Source organism: Narcine bancroftii, chromosome 7 (assembly GCF_036971445.1).
Source record: "Narcine bancroftii isolate sNarBan1 chromosome 7, sNarBan1.hap1, whole genome shotgun sequence".
Classification (NCBI taxonomy): Eukaryota; Metazoa; Chordata; class Chondrichthyes; order Torpediniformes; family Narcinidae; genus Narcine; species Narcine bancroftii.
In genome coordinates this window covers 200,902,914-200,923,826 of record NC_091475.1, presented here as the reverse complement: position 1 = coordinate 200,923,826, position 20,913 = coordinate 200,902,914, and the positions used below count along the sequence as shown (strand labels likewise).

The 20,913-nt window shown below is 40.1% G+C and overlaps 1 protein-coding gene across 2 annotated transcripts in view; it reads right to left on the bottom strand.

The window, feature by feature from the left end:
* The window catches only part of LOC138739607 (interleukin-5 receptor subunit alpha-like), a 54,678-nt gene that overhangs the window by 6,852 nt on the left and 26,913 nt on the right, over positions 1–20,913 (bottom strand). For both annotated transcript variants that reach the window (XM_069891977.1, XM_069891978.1), the window contains 4 exons: positions 19,816–19,949; positions 16,394–16,535; positions 2,825–2,921; positions 2,126–2,216 (listed from right to left, as the gene is read on the bottom strand). In XM_069891977.1, coding sequence (XP_069748078.1) covers positions 2,126–2,216; positions 2,825–2,921; positions 16,394–16,535; positions 19,816–19,949 — 464 coding nt within the window. The remainder of the gene's footprint in view (positions 1–2,125; positions 2,217–2,824; positions 2,922–16,393; positions 16,536–19,815; positions 19,950–20,913) is intronic.

The window sequence follows — 20,913 nt, the reverse complement described above, 5'->3', positions numbered from 1 at the left end:
ATACTGGAGCCAGACAGGGCGGCTCCTGGGGTCCTTTGCAAAAGCTTTGGGGAGTGCCCAAGAGACTTCACCGACAGATGGTTGTTTTGAAAAGCAACAGATGGAAGAGATCAGACGATCCAATTTCTGGCCTTTTCCCCATATCCCTAGTGTAGTTTTACGGAACAGACTTGATGGGCCTAATGGCTGGCTTCTGTTCCTTTGTCTTGTGATCTTGTGAACCTTCTTAAACCAAGTCCACAGGAATCTCATTTTCCCAACCCACCTATAACCCTCTAGTTTTCTTACATCCAAGTCAAAGTCTTTTCAATGTACCCATTGTGCCAGCCTCCACCAGCAGTCTTGGCAATGAATTCCAGGCGCTCATCACTCTCTGTCTGAAAAAAAATATCTTCTGATATTTCCCCTTAACTTTTCTTCACTAACATGTCCTCTGCTATTTGCTAAAGGTGCCCCAGGAAAACCAAAAGGTGCTAGCAGTCCATCCTATGTAAGCCCCCAGAATGGTATATACCTCTAGTCTCCAAGTGGTTAAGAAGATGTTTCATTAACAGAGGGATTAGTCGAGTAGTCAATACAGAGGATCATCAAAATGGCCGAGAAGATCAATGGGATCTTCCTTTCGTCTATTGACAAAATTTTTACTGGGAGCATTGTTTATATAGGGCTCAAAGGTTTATTGAGGATACTTTCCATCCAGCGCACACTGACTACCATCAAAAAGGAGGTACAGGAGTATCAAAATCAGAACTGCCAGGCTGGGAAATGGCTTCTTCCTCAGGATGTGAGATTAATGATCAGTATCCTGCAACTGAGTAAATTATCTCAAATGGTCACAAAATATTTAATCTATAATACATGTGATTATTTTGTGCTCTATGTGTGTGTGTGTGTGTGTGTGTGTGTGTGTGTGTGTGTGTGTGTGTGTGTGTGTGTGTGTGTGTCATTTGATTGTACATGTACAGTCAGATGATATTAAGCTTCAATTTGAACTTGTGTTCATGAGTCGTGAAGTAATGCTGCAAGACTATAAAGCTCTGCTTAGACCCTACTTGGAGTATTGCATGCATCCTGGTTTCATCATTACTGGAAGTATGTGGAAGCTTTGGCGAGGGCGTGCTTAGAAGATTTCCCAAGATGTTGTCTGGATTGGAGAACATATCTTACAAAGCAAAATTGGCAGAGGTAGAGCTTTTCTCTTTGGTTGAGAAGTGACACAATAGAGGTACATAAAATTAAGAGGGGCTTAGATATTTCCTGGAGCAACATAGCAAATACCATTGGATGTCTGTTTAAGGTGAGTGGAGGAAAGTTTTGGGGGCACGCCAGAGATAAGTTTTATATATCGAGTATTGGAATGCTATTCCAAGGGTGGTGGCACATTAGGGACATTTAAATCATTTATATATTGGCACGTGGATGTAAGAAAAATAAAGGTTTACGGAAGTGAGGAAGGGAAGAATAGGATTGTGGCAGAGTAGCTTCACATAGGACGGCATGGTTGGCATAGCAGTTTGCGCATCTTCTTTATAGCGCCAGCGATCGGAACCAGACCCAGGTTCATATCCCGCGCTGTCAGTAAGGAGTTAGTACATTCTCCCCGTGTCCGCGCAGGTTTTCTCTGGGGACTCCGGTTTCCTCCCACCTTTCAAAAACGTGGATGTAGGTTAATGAGGTGTAAATTAGGCGGCATGGACCTGTGGGCCGAAATTGCCTGCTACCGCTGGATGTCGAAATTTAAATGAAAAAAAAGGTTTAATAGGTCAGAAAAACATTTTGGGGTGAAGGGCTTGTAATGTGCGATATGTTCTAAATCTTGAAATAAATGGCCAAACCATATGTCATCTCCGTACCCTTTAAAGAAATGTTTCACATTGTAATCCTATAGTTGAGGTCTAGTAGTATAAAGAAAATGTTAATCACATGGTGTCAAATCTTCAAAGGATACTGCTGTTACACTACCCTTATTTATAAATGTTATGAAACATGAATTTTCACATTTATTTTGCATAACACTTGAAATAAAATTCACTGTTCGAGTTTATCTTATTAAAAAACAATTTTTTTTTGCAGGTTGTATGAGTATCCCAGCTGAATGAACAAACAAGCGTTTTACCGCCATTACCTGAAATTCTCCATTATAATTCTCAAACAGACCAGTGAATTTCTGTTTGGGATCAGGGATTGGTTGACAAAGGTATTCACGTAACTTGTACCTGGAAGAATAAAAGGATCCACATCCAGTGATTTAATAAAATTACCATTTCCATCAATCCATAAATTCATTTTCATTGTTCAAATGATTTACAGTCACAGCTTCTGTAAACTTTTGCCCTGTTCACCTCTGGGCTGGGGCACACCTATTCCTACAACAGAGATACGTTTCATATTCCTACATATCACATCCATCGCTGTAATTTGATTTTCTTCTAAATTTCGAAATACAGCATTGTAACAGGCCATCTTGGGCCTAGACCCTACGGTCGCGGGATTTGAAAGTAAACAACTGTCGGCTCCTTTAAAGGGCTGTTTAAAGCCTGTGGGAGCTGACAGCAGTCAGACTGGATGGTTTGATCTGTGGGAGAGCTCTGTGACTTTGCTCACCACTTTTCCCAGGTCCATCCCAGTGGCAGCACTGACATTACATTAGCTCCATCAGTGCCACCAGTTTGCCATCAACAATGCATCCTTAGAGGAATCTTGGCATGTTCAACGCCTCTCTCCGATCCTGCATCAAATCTCAGGGTTCGTCCCTATATACCACTATCATTTCAATAGCCTCCTACCCACAAGCGTAGCATACAGAAATTAGCAAGAAACTTACCTTCGGTAGATGAACATCGACAACAAAACTATCACAATTGTAGTAACCGAAGTGATAATCAAGATTTTGAAAGACGTGTAAGTCTTCTGTTCTCGTTCTGTAAATCACAAAATGCAAATCTGTTACCAGTGTGACTGAGAATATAGAAATGTTTCAGGGAGATTGGGAAAGGTTTCTTAGGGTAGATCACATACAAACACTTTAAAACAGATCTTATTTGAAATGCTGGAGACAAAGTGGCTTCTCACACCTTTTTGCAAGAGCTTTGAAGAGTGCACAACAGATGTCACTATATGGATTCTTGTTTACCCAAAAGCAACAGATGAAAAAGAATGTTGACTCCTATTTTCTGCAGGATACTTGCAGAGAGTCATGCGGTGTGGCAAGCAGAGAGAGTCAAACAGGCTTTCTCTCAGTCTCAATGTGAGAGGGAGAGAGAGAGCAGAGACTCTGACAGTGTCAGGCAGCAGAAGTTGCTGGAACTGAAACAGGACAAGCTGGCAAGCTTTTGGAAGACAGCCTGGTTGACGCTCTTGTGGTTCATGCAAGTGGAGAGGACTAGCTGTCTAATGTTTCACTTGGAATAAGTGAAACAAAAAGGAACTCTATGGTGACCTGAAAGAAAGAGGTTATCATCTGCAGAACCCTTGAGGGGGCAGGTTTCGTCAGCAAGACACTGAGGTGACTGATGGAAGTACCTCAGTTCTGGATGTCCTGGAACAACACATCTCTCTCTGAAAACCAACAAGAACCTTCCTGAGCAGTAACCATTTACCTTTCGAGCACCAAAGCCTGATGAACTTTATAAATGTTAAATTCTGTGCACAGTATAAGATTTGCCTGCAACCAGTGAACTTGGAGGAATGAGAAGTGAGATTGGACTGTGAACCAAAGAACTTTTCTGAACTTACACACACATTACATATACATGCACTTAGAAATAGAAGGGGGTTAAGTTAGGTAAAGTAAGTTAATAGTAATAAGTTAAAGTTTAATTCTGTTTTCATGTTTAAAGATAATTAAAAGCAACGTTTGTTTAAGTAACGATTTGTCTTGGTGAATATCTATTTCTGCTGGAGTTTGGGGTCCCCTGGGCTGAAATCCTAGGCAGCTAGAGATTTGCTGTAGGTACTCAATGGGTGAGACAGCATCCATGGGTAGAAATGACCAGTCAACCTTTCGGTTCTGAATCATTTTTCATAACTATAGAACATTCCAGTATAGAAACAGGTCCTTTGGCCCATCTAGTCTGTGTAAAACTATTTTTATGTCAAGTCTCACTGACCTGCACCAATCCATAGCCCTCCATACCACTCTCATCCATGTTCTGTCCAAATTATTCTTAAATGTTAAAATTGAATGGCATTCACCACCTCAGCTGGCAGCTTGATCCATTCTCTACATGACAAGGTTCCTCCTAATGTTGCCCCTATACCTTTCCCCTTTCATCCTTAACCCATGTCCTCTGGTTTGTGTCTCACCTACCCTTAGTGTAAAAAGGCTCTCTACATTTACTCGGTCTATACCCCTCTTAATTTTAAATACCTCCATCAAATCTCCCCTCATTCTTCTACACATCAGAGAATAAAGTCCAAACCTGTTTAACCTTTCCCTGTAACTCAGTTCCTGAAGTACAGACAACATCATAGTAAATCTTTGCATTCTTTCCATCTTATTAATATATTTCCTGTAGTTAGGTGACCAGAACTACCCACAATACTCCAAATTAGCCTCACCAATGTCTTACATAACTTTACCATAGCATCCCAACTCTGATACCCAATACTTTGATTTAAGAAGGCCAATATTCTAAAAATTCTCTTTACAATCCTAGTTACCTGTGATGCCACTTTCAGGGAATTTTTTATCTGCATTCCTAGATCCCTCTGTTCTACCTCACTCCTTTTTTTTAATTTTTTTTATTTTTCACGCTATAAACCATATTGACCAAGATACATACAGACATTTTTCATCTTAAATATATACAGTGTCGTTTTCTCCCCCTTTTCCCCCCCTCCCTTCCCTCCCTCCCTTACCCCCTTCCCCATTTATTTGCAGTTCAATCTATAAGATACATTAAACCCGTTAAACAAAGTTGTCACTTTAATAAAAATAAACAAGAAATTTTACTGAGTCAGTTCTTTTTGTTGTCTTCTCCTTCTGTCATTTTAGGTGGTGGAAGTCCATGGTAGGATTTCTCTATTGTATTTCATGTATGTCTCACTCCTTAGTGCCTAACCATTTACCGTGTATGTCCTTTCTTGGTTTGTCCTTTCAAAATATCTAACCTCAACTAATGTGCAGAAAAGCATTGGAGCTGCAGAGATAATGGGAGCCACGAGGGAGGAAACGTTGGGGATCTCAATTACATGTCTGGAATATTGCTTGGTCATCAAAGTGAAGTCAATCATGATTGGCCGCTCCGTATATTTATTTAAAGCTGAAATTGAACTCTTCTCCACGTAAGATGTGCAATAAAAAAGGAGCAGACCAGCACCAACTACAGAATGTGAAACTGATTTAGCATTTCAGATTAAAGATATGATAATTATGATTAAAATGGTAACATTTTCTCTCAGGTGCTGAATGGTGAACAGAAGGTGAAAGAATAAAACCCCGGGGACCTGACGTCAGGCAGGGTGACCCTATTCTTGCAGAATGATGGGAATGAGGAATCAAAAGATTCCTTGTGGGCAAGACCACCCCTATATGTATCCTAGCAGCCACAGTGACCAGACCTGTGTCTCACTAGTTATGATAAAGAAGAAGGTTTCTAATGTAGAATTGTTGCTCATTTTGGAAAGAAACAAACTTGAAAGTTTGCCTTGCACTTTTATTGACAGTAGAAAGACTGCGTATGAGAAAGGAAGAAGGGGTTAAAGAGCTTGAACTGAAAGTGATCTGCAGTAATTTGAAACCTGCCTTCCAGAGAGCTTCAATCATGCAGCAATTTCACAAGTTGTTGGACATTAAAAAGTAACAATGAAGAAATGGTGTTCCACTTCTGCGGTGTTTCCTGGTTCTAACTTGTAAAAATGAATCACACAGATGAAAGAATTATTTTTAAAAAAACGGCAATGTTATTTAAGACTAATTGAAGCTGGTCTAATACCAATAACAACTTAGAAGAATGGTGCTGGGGGGGCGTGGCAAGATGGCGTAGGGAACAGACGTGCCTTCCAGACCTCTCCTGACTCTGATTTATTGTTTTGTCTTTAAGTGCCCGTTAAAGTTCTTTTAAAAGTTTATAAATAATAAGAGGTGCTGGATTAATACCTAATGGTTTATATGCAAAAAAAAGGTAAAAGAAAACATCAACAGACTGTTAAAAAACTACATTTTCCGAAATTATCTGAGCCTACTTGTTTACAAGAAGCCAGGTCTCAACGTAGAATGGATCCAGAGGAGGACGTGCAGAGTTCGGCATTGAAGCTTCGTTTTAAGCCGGTGAGGCTCTCTGAAGGTCGCATTCAACAGCTTTCAGACCAAAGAGCTGGACGGGTGCCAGTATTTCACACAATGGCCACTGTGAGTGCTGTTACTGAGACTTTGACAGTTGAATCAGCTGGGGCGCCACCAGCTGGAGAGTTAAAGAGTTGTCATTCGACTGCTACAGTGGTGGCGCTGCAAAATGCATCTTCAATTACAACGGTTTTTCCAGACATCGATTCAGTGAAGATGATTAAAGAGATTTGGCTTAAAGATAACCCTGATCTTCAGTCTCCTGGCATTGCTGGGGGGACTTTGAGAGGGATTTTTATACAAAGTCAAACTGCTAGAAAAGATACTAAATTAAGAGAAGGGACAGAAGATCCTGTGATCTTTAAGGAACAGCAAGACCCCATTATGCCTGAATCTACTTCTGTTGAAATATCTGTTAAGGATCTTGAAGATAAGATATATTCTGTATCGAGTCACTTAGCTAATTTTGTGAACCTGTTTATTTCCAAGATTAATGCGATGGCGGAAGCCATTAATGGAGCTTTTAAGCTTGAGACCATTGAAAGATTTGAAATGTGTGATCAAGGTTTAGTCGATGCACAGGATCAACTGCAAGATGAAAATAGAATAATTGAAACATTGCAGATCCAAAATAAAAATTTAGCAAAAAAGGTTGATTATTTGGAGAATCAATCTAGACGGAACAACGTGAAAATTGTTGGTTTGCCAGAAGGCATAGAAGGACCAGATCCAAGAAAATTTTTTACTGAATGGATTCCACGAGTGTTAGGACAGGATAAATTCCCTGAAGGTTTAATACTGGAATGTGCTTATAGAGTTTTAAGAAGAAAATCTTTTTCAGGACAGAATCCAAGATCTGTTTTGATCCATTGTTTAAACTATTGTGACAGAGAGACAATTTTATGTACGGCTATTAGAAATGCCCAGCAAAATAGATCTCCTTTGATGGTTCAGAATAATCCTGTTTTCTTCTATCAAGATTTGAGTCAAGAAATTATGTTTCAATGATGCGAATTTAATTCTGTGAAAGAATGGTTGTGGAAAAAAGGACATAAGGCAACATTCAGGTATCTTGCGGTACTGAAGATTTTTCAGGATGGAAATAAGCCAAAGTTCTTTGACAATCCTAAAGAGGTTATGGACTTTGCTCAGTCTCTACCAATCATGCAGTTTCAGGAACGATGTAGTCCTTCAAGGTCTCTAAAGAGAGTAGAAATGTAAGGTGGGATCCAGATTTTTAAGAGAAATGGAAGCAATGGTGACCAAAGTGGTAACGTTAATTAAAAAAAATAAATCTTTTTTTTTGAGAAGAGTTTAAATAGTTTAAATAATGATGATAGTTTAATGAAATGGGAGTTGGGAGAGGGAACTGGGTGGGCACTAGTTTCCAGAAGTCATCAGCTACCTGTGAGTTATCTCACACCCAATATTTTGGGGGAGTTACCGCTTTGGGCGGTTTAAACAGGAGGAGGTAGTTGTGACCTCCGACCTGGTTTTTTTTCTTTTTAATTTTCGGGTTAAGAAGTGAAGGTTTTTTTTAAATTATTTTTTAAATAAATAATTTTTTTTAACTCTTTTTGTTTTCTGATTGTAATTGAGAGGGAATTAGGAGGGTGTTTTTTTTCTCTTTTTTTGGGGGGGGTTTCTTTTTTCTTTCTTTTTAAGAGGACGATGTCACAGAAGATAATAAGTCAAAAATTGAGGATGTTGAATTAGATGAAGAGGAAGATGAGGGGAAAGGTGATAAGAAGAAAAAGAAGAAAATTAAGTACAAATACATTGAGGGAGAAGAGTTTAATAAAATTAAGTTAATTTCGATAGAGAATTTTGAAGATGTTATAAATGAAGAATATGGAGAATTTTATAAGAGTTTGAACTTTTTTCTTTTTTTTTCTTTTTTTATATAAGGGGAGGGGAAGGGAATAAAAAGTTTATCTGATTGTTTTTCTAAGGGATGTTTTTTTTCTCTCGATGAATTATAAAGGAAACTTGGTATTAATGGAAATTCTGTATTTATGTATTATTAATTATGATTTTTTGTATGACAGATATGTGGTTGATATATGATTTTAATATTTGAACTTAGTTTTAAAGTGGATTTCATTTGTTAAATACATGTATTATGTTTGAATTAAATATATGTTTAAGGGTATTATTTTAGTATTGATTTTTTTTGTTGCTAGTAATGTTTTTTTGTTGTTAAGTTTTATCCTTTTTTTTGTAAGTGGGGTTTTTTCTATTTTATTTACAACATTGTTAATTAATTCTTCACTCTTTATTTTGGGGGGGAGGGTTGGACTAATTTTAAATTAGACGATTAATGTTGTGTTATAATTATTGGGGGGGGGTTAATTTGTGTAGTTTAAAGATGTAGTATTCTAATTTTTATTATCTTATTTTTTATTATTTCTTTAAATGTAATTTTTATTTTATTCATGTCATAAAATTTTAAATAAAGTTTTTTAAAAAAAAAGAAGAATGGTGATGACCTGCGGGTCAAGTATTAAAGAGAGAGAGCTGAGGTGCCTTTGAAACCCAGAGTAAAATATATCCAACATTTAGGGGCAATTCTCCAGACGTCTAATCCAATAGGTTACTCGAGCATTTTTGAGCCATTATGTAGTCTGTTTCACACTTTCCCTTAGTGAATTCATCTGACCTTCTATGAGTGTATTACTGTTAACTCGATGGCCTTTTTAAAACTGCCTTGAAATGAAGTAATGAAGACGGCTGCCTTCTCTCATCCAGTTTTCTCGGGAATTTGAATTGTTTGCCCTTGTTAAAGCCAACATGATAGGGAAAGGAATACTTATGCCCATACCAGAACTTTTTACCCACTGGGAGTGTTTACGTTGATGTTACTGCAAAAGCTGCTGTCATAAACTGTCTCTTCACCGTTTATTCAGAAAATGATAAACTGCTTGAATAGAAGTCTTTCCTGATATAGGGATGAAGCACAAGTTCAGGGGGACACTCCTACCATTTCATTAAACAGTAGAGGGTGTGCCAGAAATCAAATTATGAACTACCCCTGCTGGACAATTTCTGTACCAAATGCAATTTCTTTTACTTGTACAACTTAATTATATATATGCAATAATGTAGATTGACTAAGGAGGAGGGGCATAGGAGGGGCACATCATTAATCTAAGAAAGTAGGACCTTCCAAAGGAAGGAATGTATTATCTGACTACAAAATAATCCTGGTAAAGAAATTGAATGCTGACCATTTGAGTGTATATGGATTGATTTTATAGAATTAAGCATGTAACTATAAATATTGTTTTGTTATTATTGATTTTCCTGGGTCCTTAAAGAATAAATTGACTAAGTTGTCAGCAGAAACTGAGTTGAATTGGGTGAAGGAATTGGAGATTACTGTGGTTCCACTACTCCCATTAACCCCAGGCAGCAGGAATAGTGGAATGTACAAATGAAACAAAACTAAACTGGCCAAATTGACTGTGGAAACTGGGCTAGAATTGGCTAAAAAAGTGCTACCCCTAGCATTGTTTTAAATGTAGATGATACTGCAGGCTAAGTCAGGGCTATCTGCTGCAGAGATGGTCCACGGACAGCCAATACAGACATCTTGGGCAGCAAAGACCGCAAATGCAGTAGGGATGGATTTATTATCATTAGGTGAGGACATAACAAATATTTGAATCATCTAACTACAACTTTTTAGAGATGTGTTCACAGGTACAACAAGCCAACTGAAAGGAGGGTAATCTAACAGATCAAAGAGGTGAATAGCCTAATGTCAAACCTGCTGGTAAAGAACTGGATCGGAATAAATTTGGAACTCGCTGGAAAGGACAATTCCGGATCCTGGTAATAACACTGACTGCAGTAAAGCTTGAAGGACAGCCTCCTAGATACACCAAACAGACTTAAGAAAGAAGGCTCAGCTATGACATTAAGTCTTTTATTATAACAGATTGAAAAAAGAGAGGCCCACCTACAACATGAGAACTTTATTATTACGGTCCTTGTCACCTTGACATTTGAACTGAATACCAGAGTCGTGACTGAAGAGAGGAAATTTTGGTGACAGGATAATACTTTTTAAAATGTGTCTTATTTATATGTTGCTAAGATGAATGTTTATAGCACCAGTCAGAAGTTAGGGCTATCGGCTAAAGAATCAGCTAAGTCGTTTCAAGAAGATAAAGGAAGGAATAGAGAAATCCGGCCACACTTGTCTGATCAGATCGATAGTATGACTAGAGGAGGTTGCCAGGGTACTCACTTTTACAACAAAATCACTTCTGAATTAGCACAGTCAGGATATTTCTTAAATAATAATTACCCCATGTGTTTTAATGGTACAGAATTGGAACGTTGGATAGTAAAATTGAAAGATGGTTTGCCTTATGCAGAACACTGGTGGGAACACAAATGAAGGATTAAGGAAGGACACTTCTCATGCACTTGTTTAAGAAAGGAATGTTTGAATTTAACTCAGGTTTGTGTGGATGCTGCTCAAATAGGAAAAACATAAAGTAAGGATAGGAAAAATCACCCGAGAGAGAGAGAGAGAGAGAGAGAGAGAGAGAGAGAGAGAGAGAGAGAGAGATCCCAGATATTGGTACCAACAAATGTACTGAGACCCCACCACATGTTAACTGTAAAAGAAAGCCTATGTATTACAGGAAACAGCCTCCCTGCCTTGTTTTCCATTGGGACGTTAGGGTCAAAAGACAGATCACTGCCGAGGAGTGTCAAAGGAATTTGTGCGGACTATAACAATTCTGTTATCCTAGGATCTGACATCGGATGGGGAGTCTTCACTTCCACATCCCTTGGAAGATCAGCTGCCAAGAATCTCGTCTGTGGCTTAATGACGTTGGGCAGGGTTGGAGGCTGTTAATTGAGAATTGGTCGAATTTTTCTCCAACAAACCAGGTATGAGGAGCATTATCAGTTTGCTCCCCAGGGTGGGGTATCCTCGATTAGAGGGGATAAGTGCATCACAAAGGTTACCGATGAATCCTTCAATAACTCAGAGGTGATGCAAGATATCGATAATCAGTTAGACAGTTTTGGACAGGTGCTGAGGACAGAATGGATTGCTTTCTTGGGTAACCTGACTATTTGGAAGATCATGGAGGAGTCATATACTTACATGCAATTGTGAAATCAGCTAATTAAAGATTACCAACCAAAAGACAAAGCTAAGAAAAGAAATGTAGTATTAAAGTTAATTAAAACACAGAATGGAAGCCTGAATAAGGTTACAGATTGGCAAGACCTTCATAAGGCACCAACAGATGGTTTTGGAATGCAGGCAGTGCAGATAAGAAATACATTTTGGGGATAACGACTGTGGTTTAATCTGACATTTTGCACTTGGCCCTTTGTCTTCTCTCACTCTATGTGAGACCGTTTAGGTTCTCAAAGGGGGGAAAATATGGAAAATAAACCACATGAGCTACCATCCATTACTATGTAACAATTTACACACACTATGCTACAAAAGTAATAATCCATTATGTATTTACTACACAAGGCCACAGTAATGAATAGAAGGCAAAAAGTGGCTAGAAACACACGGTTCTAAACATGATTAGATTAATGGGTGGAAAATAATTGTAGTGAGCCAAGGGATGACGTCCTGTTAAGATATAAGGTTATGAATGATTGGGTGTAGAAATGTGATTCAATCAGGATTATAATATAAGGAAAGAGCACTGTGTCATAGCAACAGGCATTCTAGAATCCAGGCTTTGGTTTATCTCAGCTTTTATTTGCAAATAAAGGCGTAAACCTTTCTGAAGAATTCTCCATATTTCATGACTCATTTTTGGACATTAAAAAAAACCGCAACGGTTACAGGGAAAGATGAAATAGGTTCAGACTTTATACCTTGGAGCATAGAAGAATGAGGGGAGATTTGATAGAGATTTACAAAATTATGAGGGGTGTGGACAGAGTAAATGTGAGTAGGCTCTTTCCTCTTAGATTAGGAGAGATAAATATCAGATAACATGGCTTTAGGTGAAAGGGGAAAGGTTTAAGGGGAATGTTAGGGGGAACTTCTTCACCCAGAGAGTGTGGAACGAGCTGCCAGTTGACATGGTAAATGCAGGCTCAATCTTAAGTTTTAAGAATAAATTGGATAGATACATGGATGGGAGATATCTGGAAGGTTATGAACTGGGTGCAGGCCAATGACAATAGTGGAATAATGTTTTGGCACAGACTAGAAGGGCTGATTGGCATGTTTACAGCGCTGCAGTGTTCTATTGTTCTTCTCTGCCGTTGTTGGACCGCAATTAAAGAACATCAGGGGACCAGTTTGAGCCAGATTCATGATTTCAAAACTCTGACTGATCTTTTGTTCCTTTCAGAGCCTAAGTTGGAAGGATGATAGTCCAGGTGAAGTGAATACTTTGGTCCACCTGAAATCTGCTGATCTTCGAGAGCAAGGTCATCACCAGCCGATTGGCATGCTCCATGGTTCACAAGGATGTGGTGTCTGAGGGGAGACACCGTAGCATACCAGACACCGAGGGACCTCTCAGAGTAATTACCGGTGAGAAATGAAACACAAAATTCTGCAGATGCTGTGATTGTAGTAAAAGCACACTGAAATGCTGGAACAACCCAGCTGGTCTCGTAGCATCCATAGGAAGTAAAGATATAATACCAACATTTCAGGCATGAGCCCTTTGACAAAGAAAAGAACAGGAAGGTGTAAATTAAAGACTGAAGTTTGGCTGGGGGAGGAGTACAAACCAACAAAAGGTGTTCTATTGATGAGGTGAAAATTGATGTTGTCTCTGAGAAAGGAGACAGAGGAGAGAGAGAGAGAGAGGGAGAGACAGCGCTGGGGAGGAGGTAATGGGGGTATTAAGGGGGAGGGGGTTTAACAGAAGCTGGAGAAGGTACTTTTAATGCCATCCAGTTGGAGGTTGCCCAGATGGAAGATGAGGTGTAGTTAAGTGCCATGTTAACACTGTGCCAGTACGGTACGCTTCAACGACAATCTGCTGGAGGGACTCAGTTGGGAGGAAAAGGATTCCCAATATTTCAGACAGGAACCATTCATATTTGTTGCTCCAGGTTTCAACACTTGCAATCTCCTGTGCCTAAGCTTTAATTAAAAACACACAGGAAAGCTGGGGGATCTCAGCTGGTTTTGTAGCATCCGAAGGATAATATTACTGATGTTTTGGGCCTGTTTGGTTATTAAAACCATCTCAGTGCCGGCAGACTTTCATGCTTCCCTCATAACAATGAGCTTGACTGATACAAGAACTGTCTCATGAGGCAATTATGCATATTTTTTTAGCAAACTTTAGCCAGAAGCAGCTGCAGAATGTGGTGAATTCAGGTCACAACGTCACACAAACTTCATTCCCCTTCGTGGTCACCCCCTGCAAAGCCAGCCAACGCAGTGAAGGTCAGACTCTCTTCTCCCTCCTTCCAGTGGAGAGAAGGCTCGAGGCTGAGAAATTGTACACCCACAGACTTCGAGTCAGTCTCCTTTCTGCAACCACCAGACCCCCTGAATGAAGTTCACAGCAGAGCTGCCACGCTGCTCTTACTTCACTAAGTGATCTTTTTAACCTGTGAAACTACAGCTATAACTGTGTGCTTGATCCACTTTGCGCAGCTGGGTTGGGCTTAGCATTTACCCTGTTACACTGCTCGCAGAAGAACTCGTCTTTCCAATGGCTACCAAGTTCTTGAGCTTCCCTTTGTGACCCAAACCGTAGTCTGTTCCATTGTAATGCCTTGCTGGGGTGGTGGTGGAGGCTGAAACATTAGGGGCATTGAAGAGACTATTAGACTGGCGCATGGATGAAAGAAAAATATGTTATCAGGTCAGAAGGGTGTAGCTTTTTTTTACATTTTGGTCAGAATATATAGGTCAACACAACATCAAGGGCCAAAGGGCCTGTTGTGTCCTGTGGTGTTCTATGTTCTATGTAATGCCATTTTGTTTCTTGAACTTTGATAACTGTGTCTATTTCTTCATTATTTTTTGTATTTCTTATCTCCTTTTACTTTCAATTGATGCCTGCTATTGCATTTTTTTTGTGTGTAAAACCTATTCGACTGCAGCAAGTAAGAACTTTGGTGCACATGAACATGAATGACACTGGGTACGACATGACAAATAATTCTGAACTATTTTTTTGAGGTAAAGGCAGGTACGATGAGGAAATGCAGGGATGAAAAAGACACCTGAATTAAATCATATTTCATTGACCTGGGGAAATTTCTCGATTATGATGACAGCTGTTCTCGCAGGGGAAGTGATGACAAGTTTGTGGTTGGCACACTTAGTCACCCTTGGATGTACTTCTACAAGAATGTCTCTTCCAATGTTTTTAATGATCAACTATCAAGAGCTGGAAACATGTCATAGATATTGAATAGAGTAGATGTAGAAAGGTTGTTTCCCATGGTGGAAGACTAGGACAAGAGGGCCCAACTTCAGGATTGAGGGGTGTTCGCTTAGAACAGAAATGCATAGGAATTTCTTCAGCCAGAAGGTGGTAAATCTGTGGAATTTGTTACCACAGGCAGTTGTAGAGGCCAGATCATTTGGGCTACTGAAGGCAAAGATTGATGGGTTCTTGATTGGCCAGGGCATCAAACATTATGGGAAATGGGGCCGAGTGGGGAAATGGATCAGCTCATGATAAATTGGTGCGGCAGACTTGATGGGCTGAATGGCCTATTTCTATTCTTATGTCTTATGGCCACATGGGAGTATTTGGGAAGTGTGGCTTGAGGGCTGGAAGGGCCTGTTACCCTGCTGTATCTCTCTAAAAAAAAATTAGTGACATCCCTCTTAAAGTGAAACACAAAGTGAGTATCAGGTGAGCTAACCCTTTAACTAATTCTGTGAATTTTGTAAATTCGAAGTAACCTTCTTTGCAGAAAAACAATTCACATTTTAAACTTGTACAGACGAACAATATCTAAATATTTATAAACATTAAATATAACAAAAATGAATAATACTAGAAAGACATTAATAATCAAATTTATGAATGAGAATTTTAAAATAGAATAGATGATTAAGCAGAAATTAATTTACATTAGAGAGAAGGAGTTGCAAAATTAAGATAAAAAAATAAACATATTTTCCTTAGAAGTAAATCCTGAAAATCTGTCGATACCTTAATTGAAGTAAAATCACACAATGCTGGAGAAACTCAGCAGGTCAAACAGACTCCTTTATATTTTAAACAAACTTTCCTTAATGTGCTTATAGGAGGTTAGCAAGTCTTTTAAATGTTCCCGACCCAAAATGTTGACTGACCATTCTCTCTACGGATGATGCGTGACCTGTTCAGAACCCCACCCCCCCCCCACCCCACCCATGCTTCTCTTTGTTCAATCAAGATTCCAGCATCTGCATTTCCTTGTGTTTTCTTGCACAGCCACTGCGTTCCAGAAAATTGTTCCCAAAATTCCAGAACGCAGTCTGCGTAAAAAAGATCCTGGAGGTAAAATATTCAATATTTTACTTCCTGGATCCCTAGGGAATTTCATGGAATACCTGAAATTTAAGCACAACTGCCGATGTTTGTCAACAACAATGGAATGTTATTGATGACGCGCAATGCTGTCCGTCACACGTAGATTATGCGTCGCGGTCGACGTCGACGCAGTATCGTTCCCTGTCAACCAACAATACTGCAACTCGGATATTTAGTGTAAATGCGCAATGAGTTCCAAATTTTTGGTATTCTGCTCATTCCAGCCACTCCGGAAGGTAGGTGTGACAATTGCCGACGTAAAGAAAATGACAGTTATATGTAAAAACCATACTTGAGTTCTCTCGTTTAAAGGTCTTGCCAGATCCTCAAAACAAACAGGATCCACCCCATAGATCAGGCCACATATGGGTGGAGTGCCAAATGGGATCGAGGCAGGTATCTGGAATGCACTGTACACAACAGTGGCTATTCGCCATGCAACTGATTGTTGGCCGTTGATACAATCCATCTCAATGTAACCTCCTCGATATAATGATCCAAATCGCCGTCCTCTGGGCTGCAAGTTTTTGAAACTCTCCAAGCTTGCAAATGTGAACATCAGAAAACTTATTCACCGCGTTTAATTGGGCAATTTTTCTGTTACCTATTTTGATGGGGTGAGTCCAGTCACTCCAAAATGCTTCAGACGCTTCAAGAAAGGAATGGGAAATTCTTGCTCTCACTTGCACTAAGTAGCTTTTTGAAAGATCCTTGATTTCCCATTTTGTCTTTTGCAGGGTTTCATTCTGAAAGATATAATGATCATTGGAATTAGCTGCAGTGGCAGTGATCCACTGCATGGATTAATATGAGAGAAAAGATCCAAGGTGAATAAATGATTGGGCTCATAACACATCATCAGTGGGCAAATAATTCCAAGTCGCACCATACTTCCACAAAATCAATTTAAAATTTGAATTGATCCACAATTGTCCTATTGGCAATGGAAAAGTGTTTTCTGTCTTTGAGTACACACAGCACAGAAGCAGGCTTTTGGACTTCCAAATCTGTGCCATCCATTAAACCTCCACTTACAGTAATCCCAATTAATTTTCCCCATTTTCCCATCCACTCCAAGATTCTACCACCCTCTAGGTACAATCTACCACCAGAAAACTGGGACATCCATGCCCCCCCCCCCCTTTAAGTTTATTCTGTCACTTAATATGATTTTGGCTGATCTGCATCAGGTCTCAACTGTTGCTTTAGCTCCCAATGTCCCAAGATGTGGATTTCAGTAAGGCCTTCGATAAGGTTTCACGTGGAAGGTTGGTAAGGAAGGTTCAGGCACTAGGTATTAATGTTGAAATAGTCAGATGGGTTCAAAGGTGGCTAGAAGGTAGATGCCAGAGAGTCATGGTGGATAACTGTCTGTCAGGATGGAGGCCAGTGACAAGCGGTGTGCCTCATGGATCGGTGTTGGGTCCCTTGTTTTTTGTCATTTACTTTAATGATTTGGATGATGGAGTGGTAAATTGGGTTAGTAAAGATGTGGACGATACAAAAATAGGGGGAGTTGTGGATAGTGAAGATAGTTTTCAGAGATTGCAGAGGGATTTGGATGGCTTAGAAGGGTGGGCTGAAAGGTGGCAGATGGAGTTTAATACTGATAATCAAAACAGGACATATGCAGTGAAGGGGAGGGAATAGAGGAATGCAGAGCAACAGAGAGATCTAGGAATAATGGTTCATCGCTCTTTGAAAGTGGGTTCTCATGTGGATAGAGTGGTAAAGAAGGATTTTGGTATGCTGGCCTTTATAAATCAAAACATAGAATATAGGAGCTGGGAGGTGATGTTGAGACTCTTCAAGGTATTGGTAAGGCCAAGTTTGGAATATTGTGTGCAGTTTGTGACCCCAAATTATGGGAAGGATATCAATAAAGTGGAGAGGGTGCAGAGAAGATTTACTAAAATGTTGCCTAGATTGCAGAATCTAGAATACAAAGAAAGATTGAGTAGACTGGGTCTTTATTCATTGGAGCGTAGAAGGTTGAGGGGAGATTTGATCGAGGTATTTATGAGGGGGATAGACAGAGTAGATGTGAATAGGCTCTTCCCATTGAGGGTAAGTGAGATTGGAACAAGGGGTCATAACATGAGAGGGAGCTTCTCAACGAAAAAATGTGCAACTGACATTTACCCATTCTTAATAGGACAATCCTCTCATTTCGGGAATTAATCTAATGAATGGTTCTTGGCAACCTCCAATATCTGTATATACTTTCTAATATAAACAGCCAAAACTGTGCACGACATCTCCAGAGCTCTGTACAATTGAAACAATACTTCTCTGATTCTAGGTTCGAACACAATATTAGAACCATAGAACATTAGAGCACAGAAACGTCAGTGCCAAACCATTTTCCTGCCTAACCCCACTGACCAGCACCCAGTCCATAGCCATGTACCTGCCCAAATTCTTCTTAAGTATTAAAATTGAGCCTGCATTTACCACTTCAGCTGGCAGCTCATTCCACACTCCCATCTCTCTAAGTGAAGAAGTTTCCCCTTTGCCCTTACCCCGTGCCCTCTGGTTTGTATCGCACCTACCCTCAGTGGAAAAAGCCTACCTACATTTACTCTGTCCATCCCCCTTTGAAATAAAGGCTGAGATACCATTTGCTTCTTAATACCAGCTGCACTCTCCTGTTCAATTCTTTGTGAATCATGGGTAGGAATATTTAGATCCATCTATACCACATTCATTTCAACACTTTCCATTTAGAAAATGGTCTGCACTTTGACTGAGAAAAAACCCAATTTGCTAGAGGAACTCAGAAGGTTGAGTGTGGGAATAAGGCCAGGTTATGTTTCGGGTCAGAGCTCTTCATCAAGACTGATGAGGGTTCTGACTCAAAAGGTCACCCATTCTCCCCTCCCCCCCCCCCCCCCCCCCCCACTGATGCTGCACAACCTGATGAGTTCCTGCAGCAGACTTCTTGCTCCAGGTTCCTGCATCTGCAGTCTCGAGGGCACCTTTTGATTGCTCTCTCTGAACTGCATCACCTCAGAATTGTCCACATTAAATTTAATTTGCCAATCATGTGCTCAATCTAACAATAACCCACTATGGGATACATATAAAACTATAACACACAAGAGCAGAAATAGGCTATTCACCCCATCAAGTCTGTCCCACCATTTAATCACGAGCTGATCCATTTTCAGCCCCACTGCCTTGGCCTTCTTCTCATAACCTTTCCTGCTCTGGCTGATCAAGAACCTATAAGTCTCTGTTAAATACACCCAATGACCTGGCCTCCACAACCAAATTCCACAAATTTACCACCCTCTGACTGAAGAAATTCCTGCGCATTTCTGTTCTAAGTGGACACCCTTTAATCCTGTAATTGTGCTCTCTTGTCTTTGACTCTTCAGCCATGGGAAACAACCTTTCTAAATCTACTCTGTCCATACCTTCCAACATTCAAAATGAGATTCCCCCCTCATTCTCCTACACTCCAATTATTACAGCCAAGAGCTGGCAAATGCTCCTCATGTGATAATCCTTTCATTCTCAGAATCATCCTCGTGAACCTCCTTTGGACCCTCTCCAACTTTAGCACATATTTTTTTTCAATGAGGACCTCAAAACTACTCACAACACTCCAAGCAAGGTCTCACCAGTGCCATATAAAGCCTCAACATCACATCCCTGCTCTTGTATCCCATTCCTTTCGATATATTCCACTGCAGCATGCCCTCACATCCGTTTTCATGTTTTGCCCAACCTGAATGATGCACAAACTGGGCTTGGAGCAGGACAGTTAGCGTAACGGTTAGCACAACACTACTACAGTGCCAGCGACAAGGGTTCAAATCCGGCGGCTGCTCGCAAGGAACGTATATGGGTGACTTGCTCGAGTTTCCTCCCAGCATACAAAGCGTAGGTTAATTTGGCGTAATTGGGCTTCACGGATTTAATGGGTCTTCTTCAGCGCTGTTAAAACTTAAAATAAAAAATTGAAAATATGTATAAATATATATCATGCCATGAGCCTTGTTAAGATCTTGATTTATTTACCCTTATTTTGTTGGTGTCCAAATCAATAATCTGTATCTGATAATCAAATCGTTTTGAAGGATTTTTACCAGTTGGAGGATTCCATGTTACTTCTGTTTCATTCACTCTAATATTAACTGGACGGCCACATTTATCTGAAACAGGAAGGATTTGATTACCAGCAGCTCGCCCATTATCAACCACGACATGTTTACTTTTTTATTAATTAAATGGTATAAAGGAGATGCGGAGAATAAGGTTGAACCAGAAAGACTGCAGATGCTGGGGTTGCAGTGTTGGCGACATGCAGTTTTGACATTTCAACTGACGTGATGGCTATGTTGGCGCTGGAGAGGGTGCAGAAGAGAATCACGAGCAATCTGATAGAGGGCACCAAGCCGTAACATCAACCATTTCTTTTCTCCCACTGATGTTGCTCGACCCCGCTGAATTCCTCCAGCAGGTTATTTACTGTTCCAGATGAACGTTTTGGCAATCTCCCTTGTGCCACCAGGACCGGCAGAGGCAAGGTCTGTTTACCCTGGAGCTGAGGAGGTTAGGAAGAAATATGGCTGAGGTGTATAATAATGCGAGGATAGGATGGATTGCTGAATAAATAAGAGGTGGTTAAAACTTGAGGGTTCAGATTTTGGGGGAGGAGTAGGATTTTGAGGGGACAAGGGAGACCTTCTCATCCAGAGAGTGGCAAGTATCGAGAGTGTATTGCTAGAGAGAGGGATAGAAGCAGAGACTTTGACCGCATTTAAAAAGGTGGCTCAATGAGTTCTTGAGTCGTCGAGACACTAAAGGGTCAAGTGCTGGAAGATGGGATTAAAATGAAAAGGTGTTGCCTGATCAACGTAGATATGATGCTCTGAACCACCTGCTGTTGAGAGGGGATATTGTAGAAAACATATAAAATTATGAAAGGAATAGATAAGATAGAGGGAGGTGTTTTTTTTTCCCCCCACTGGTAGGTGAGGTGAGAACTAGGTGGCATAGCCTCAAGATTCAAGGTAGTAGGTTTAGGACAAAGATGAGGAGGAATAGCTTTTCCCAGAGGGTGGTGAATCTGTGGAATTCTCAAGCAGTGAAGGCGACCTCAGTAAACCAATTTAC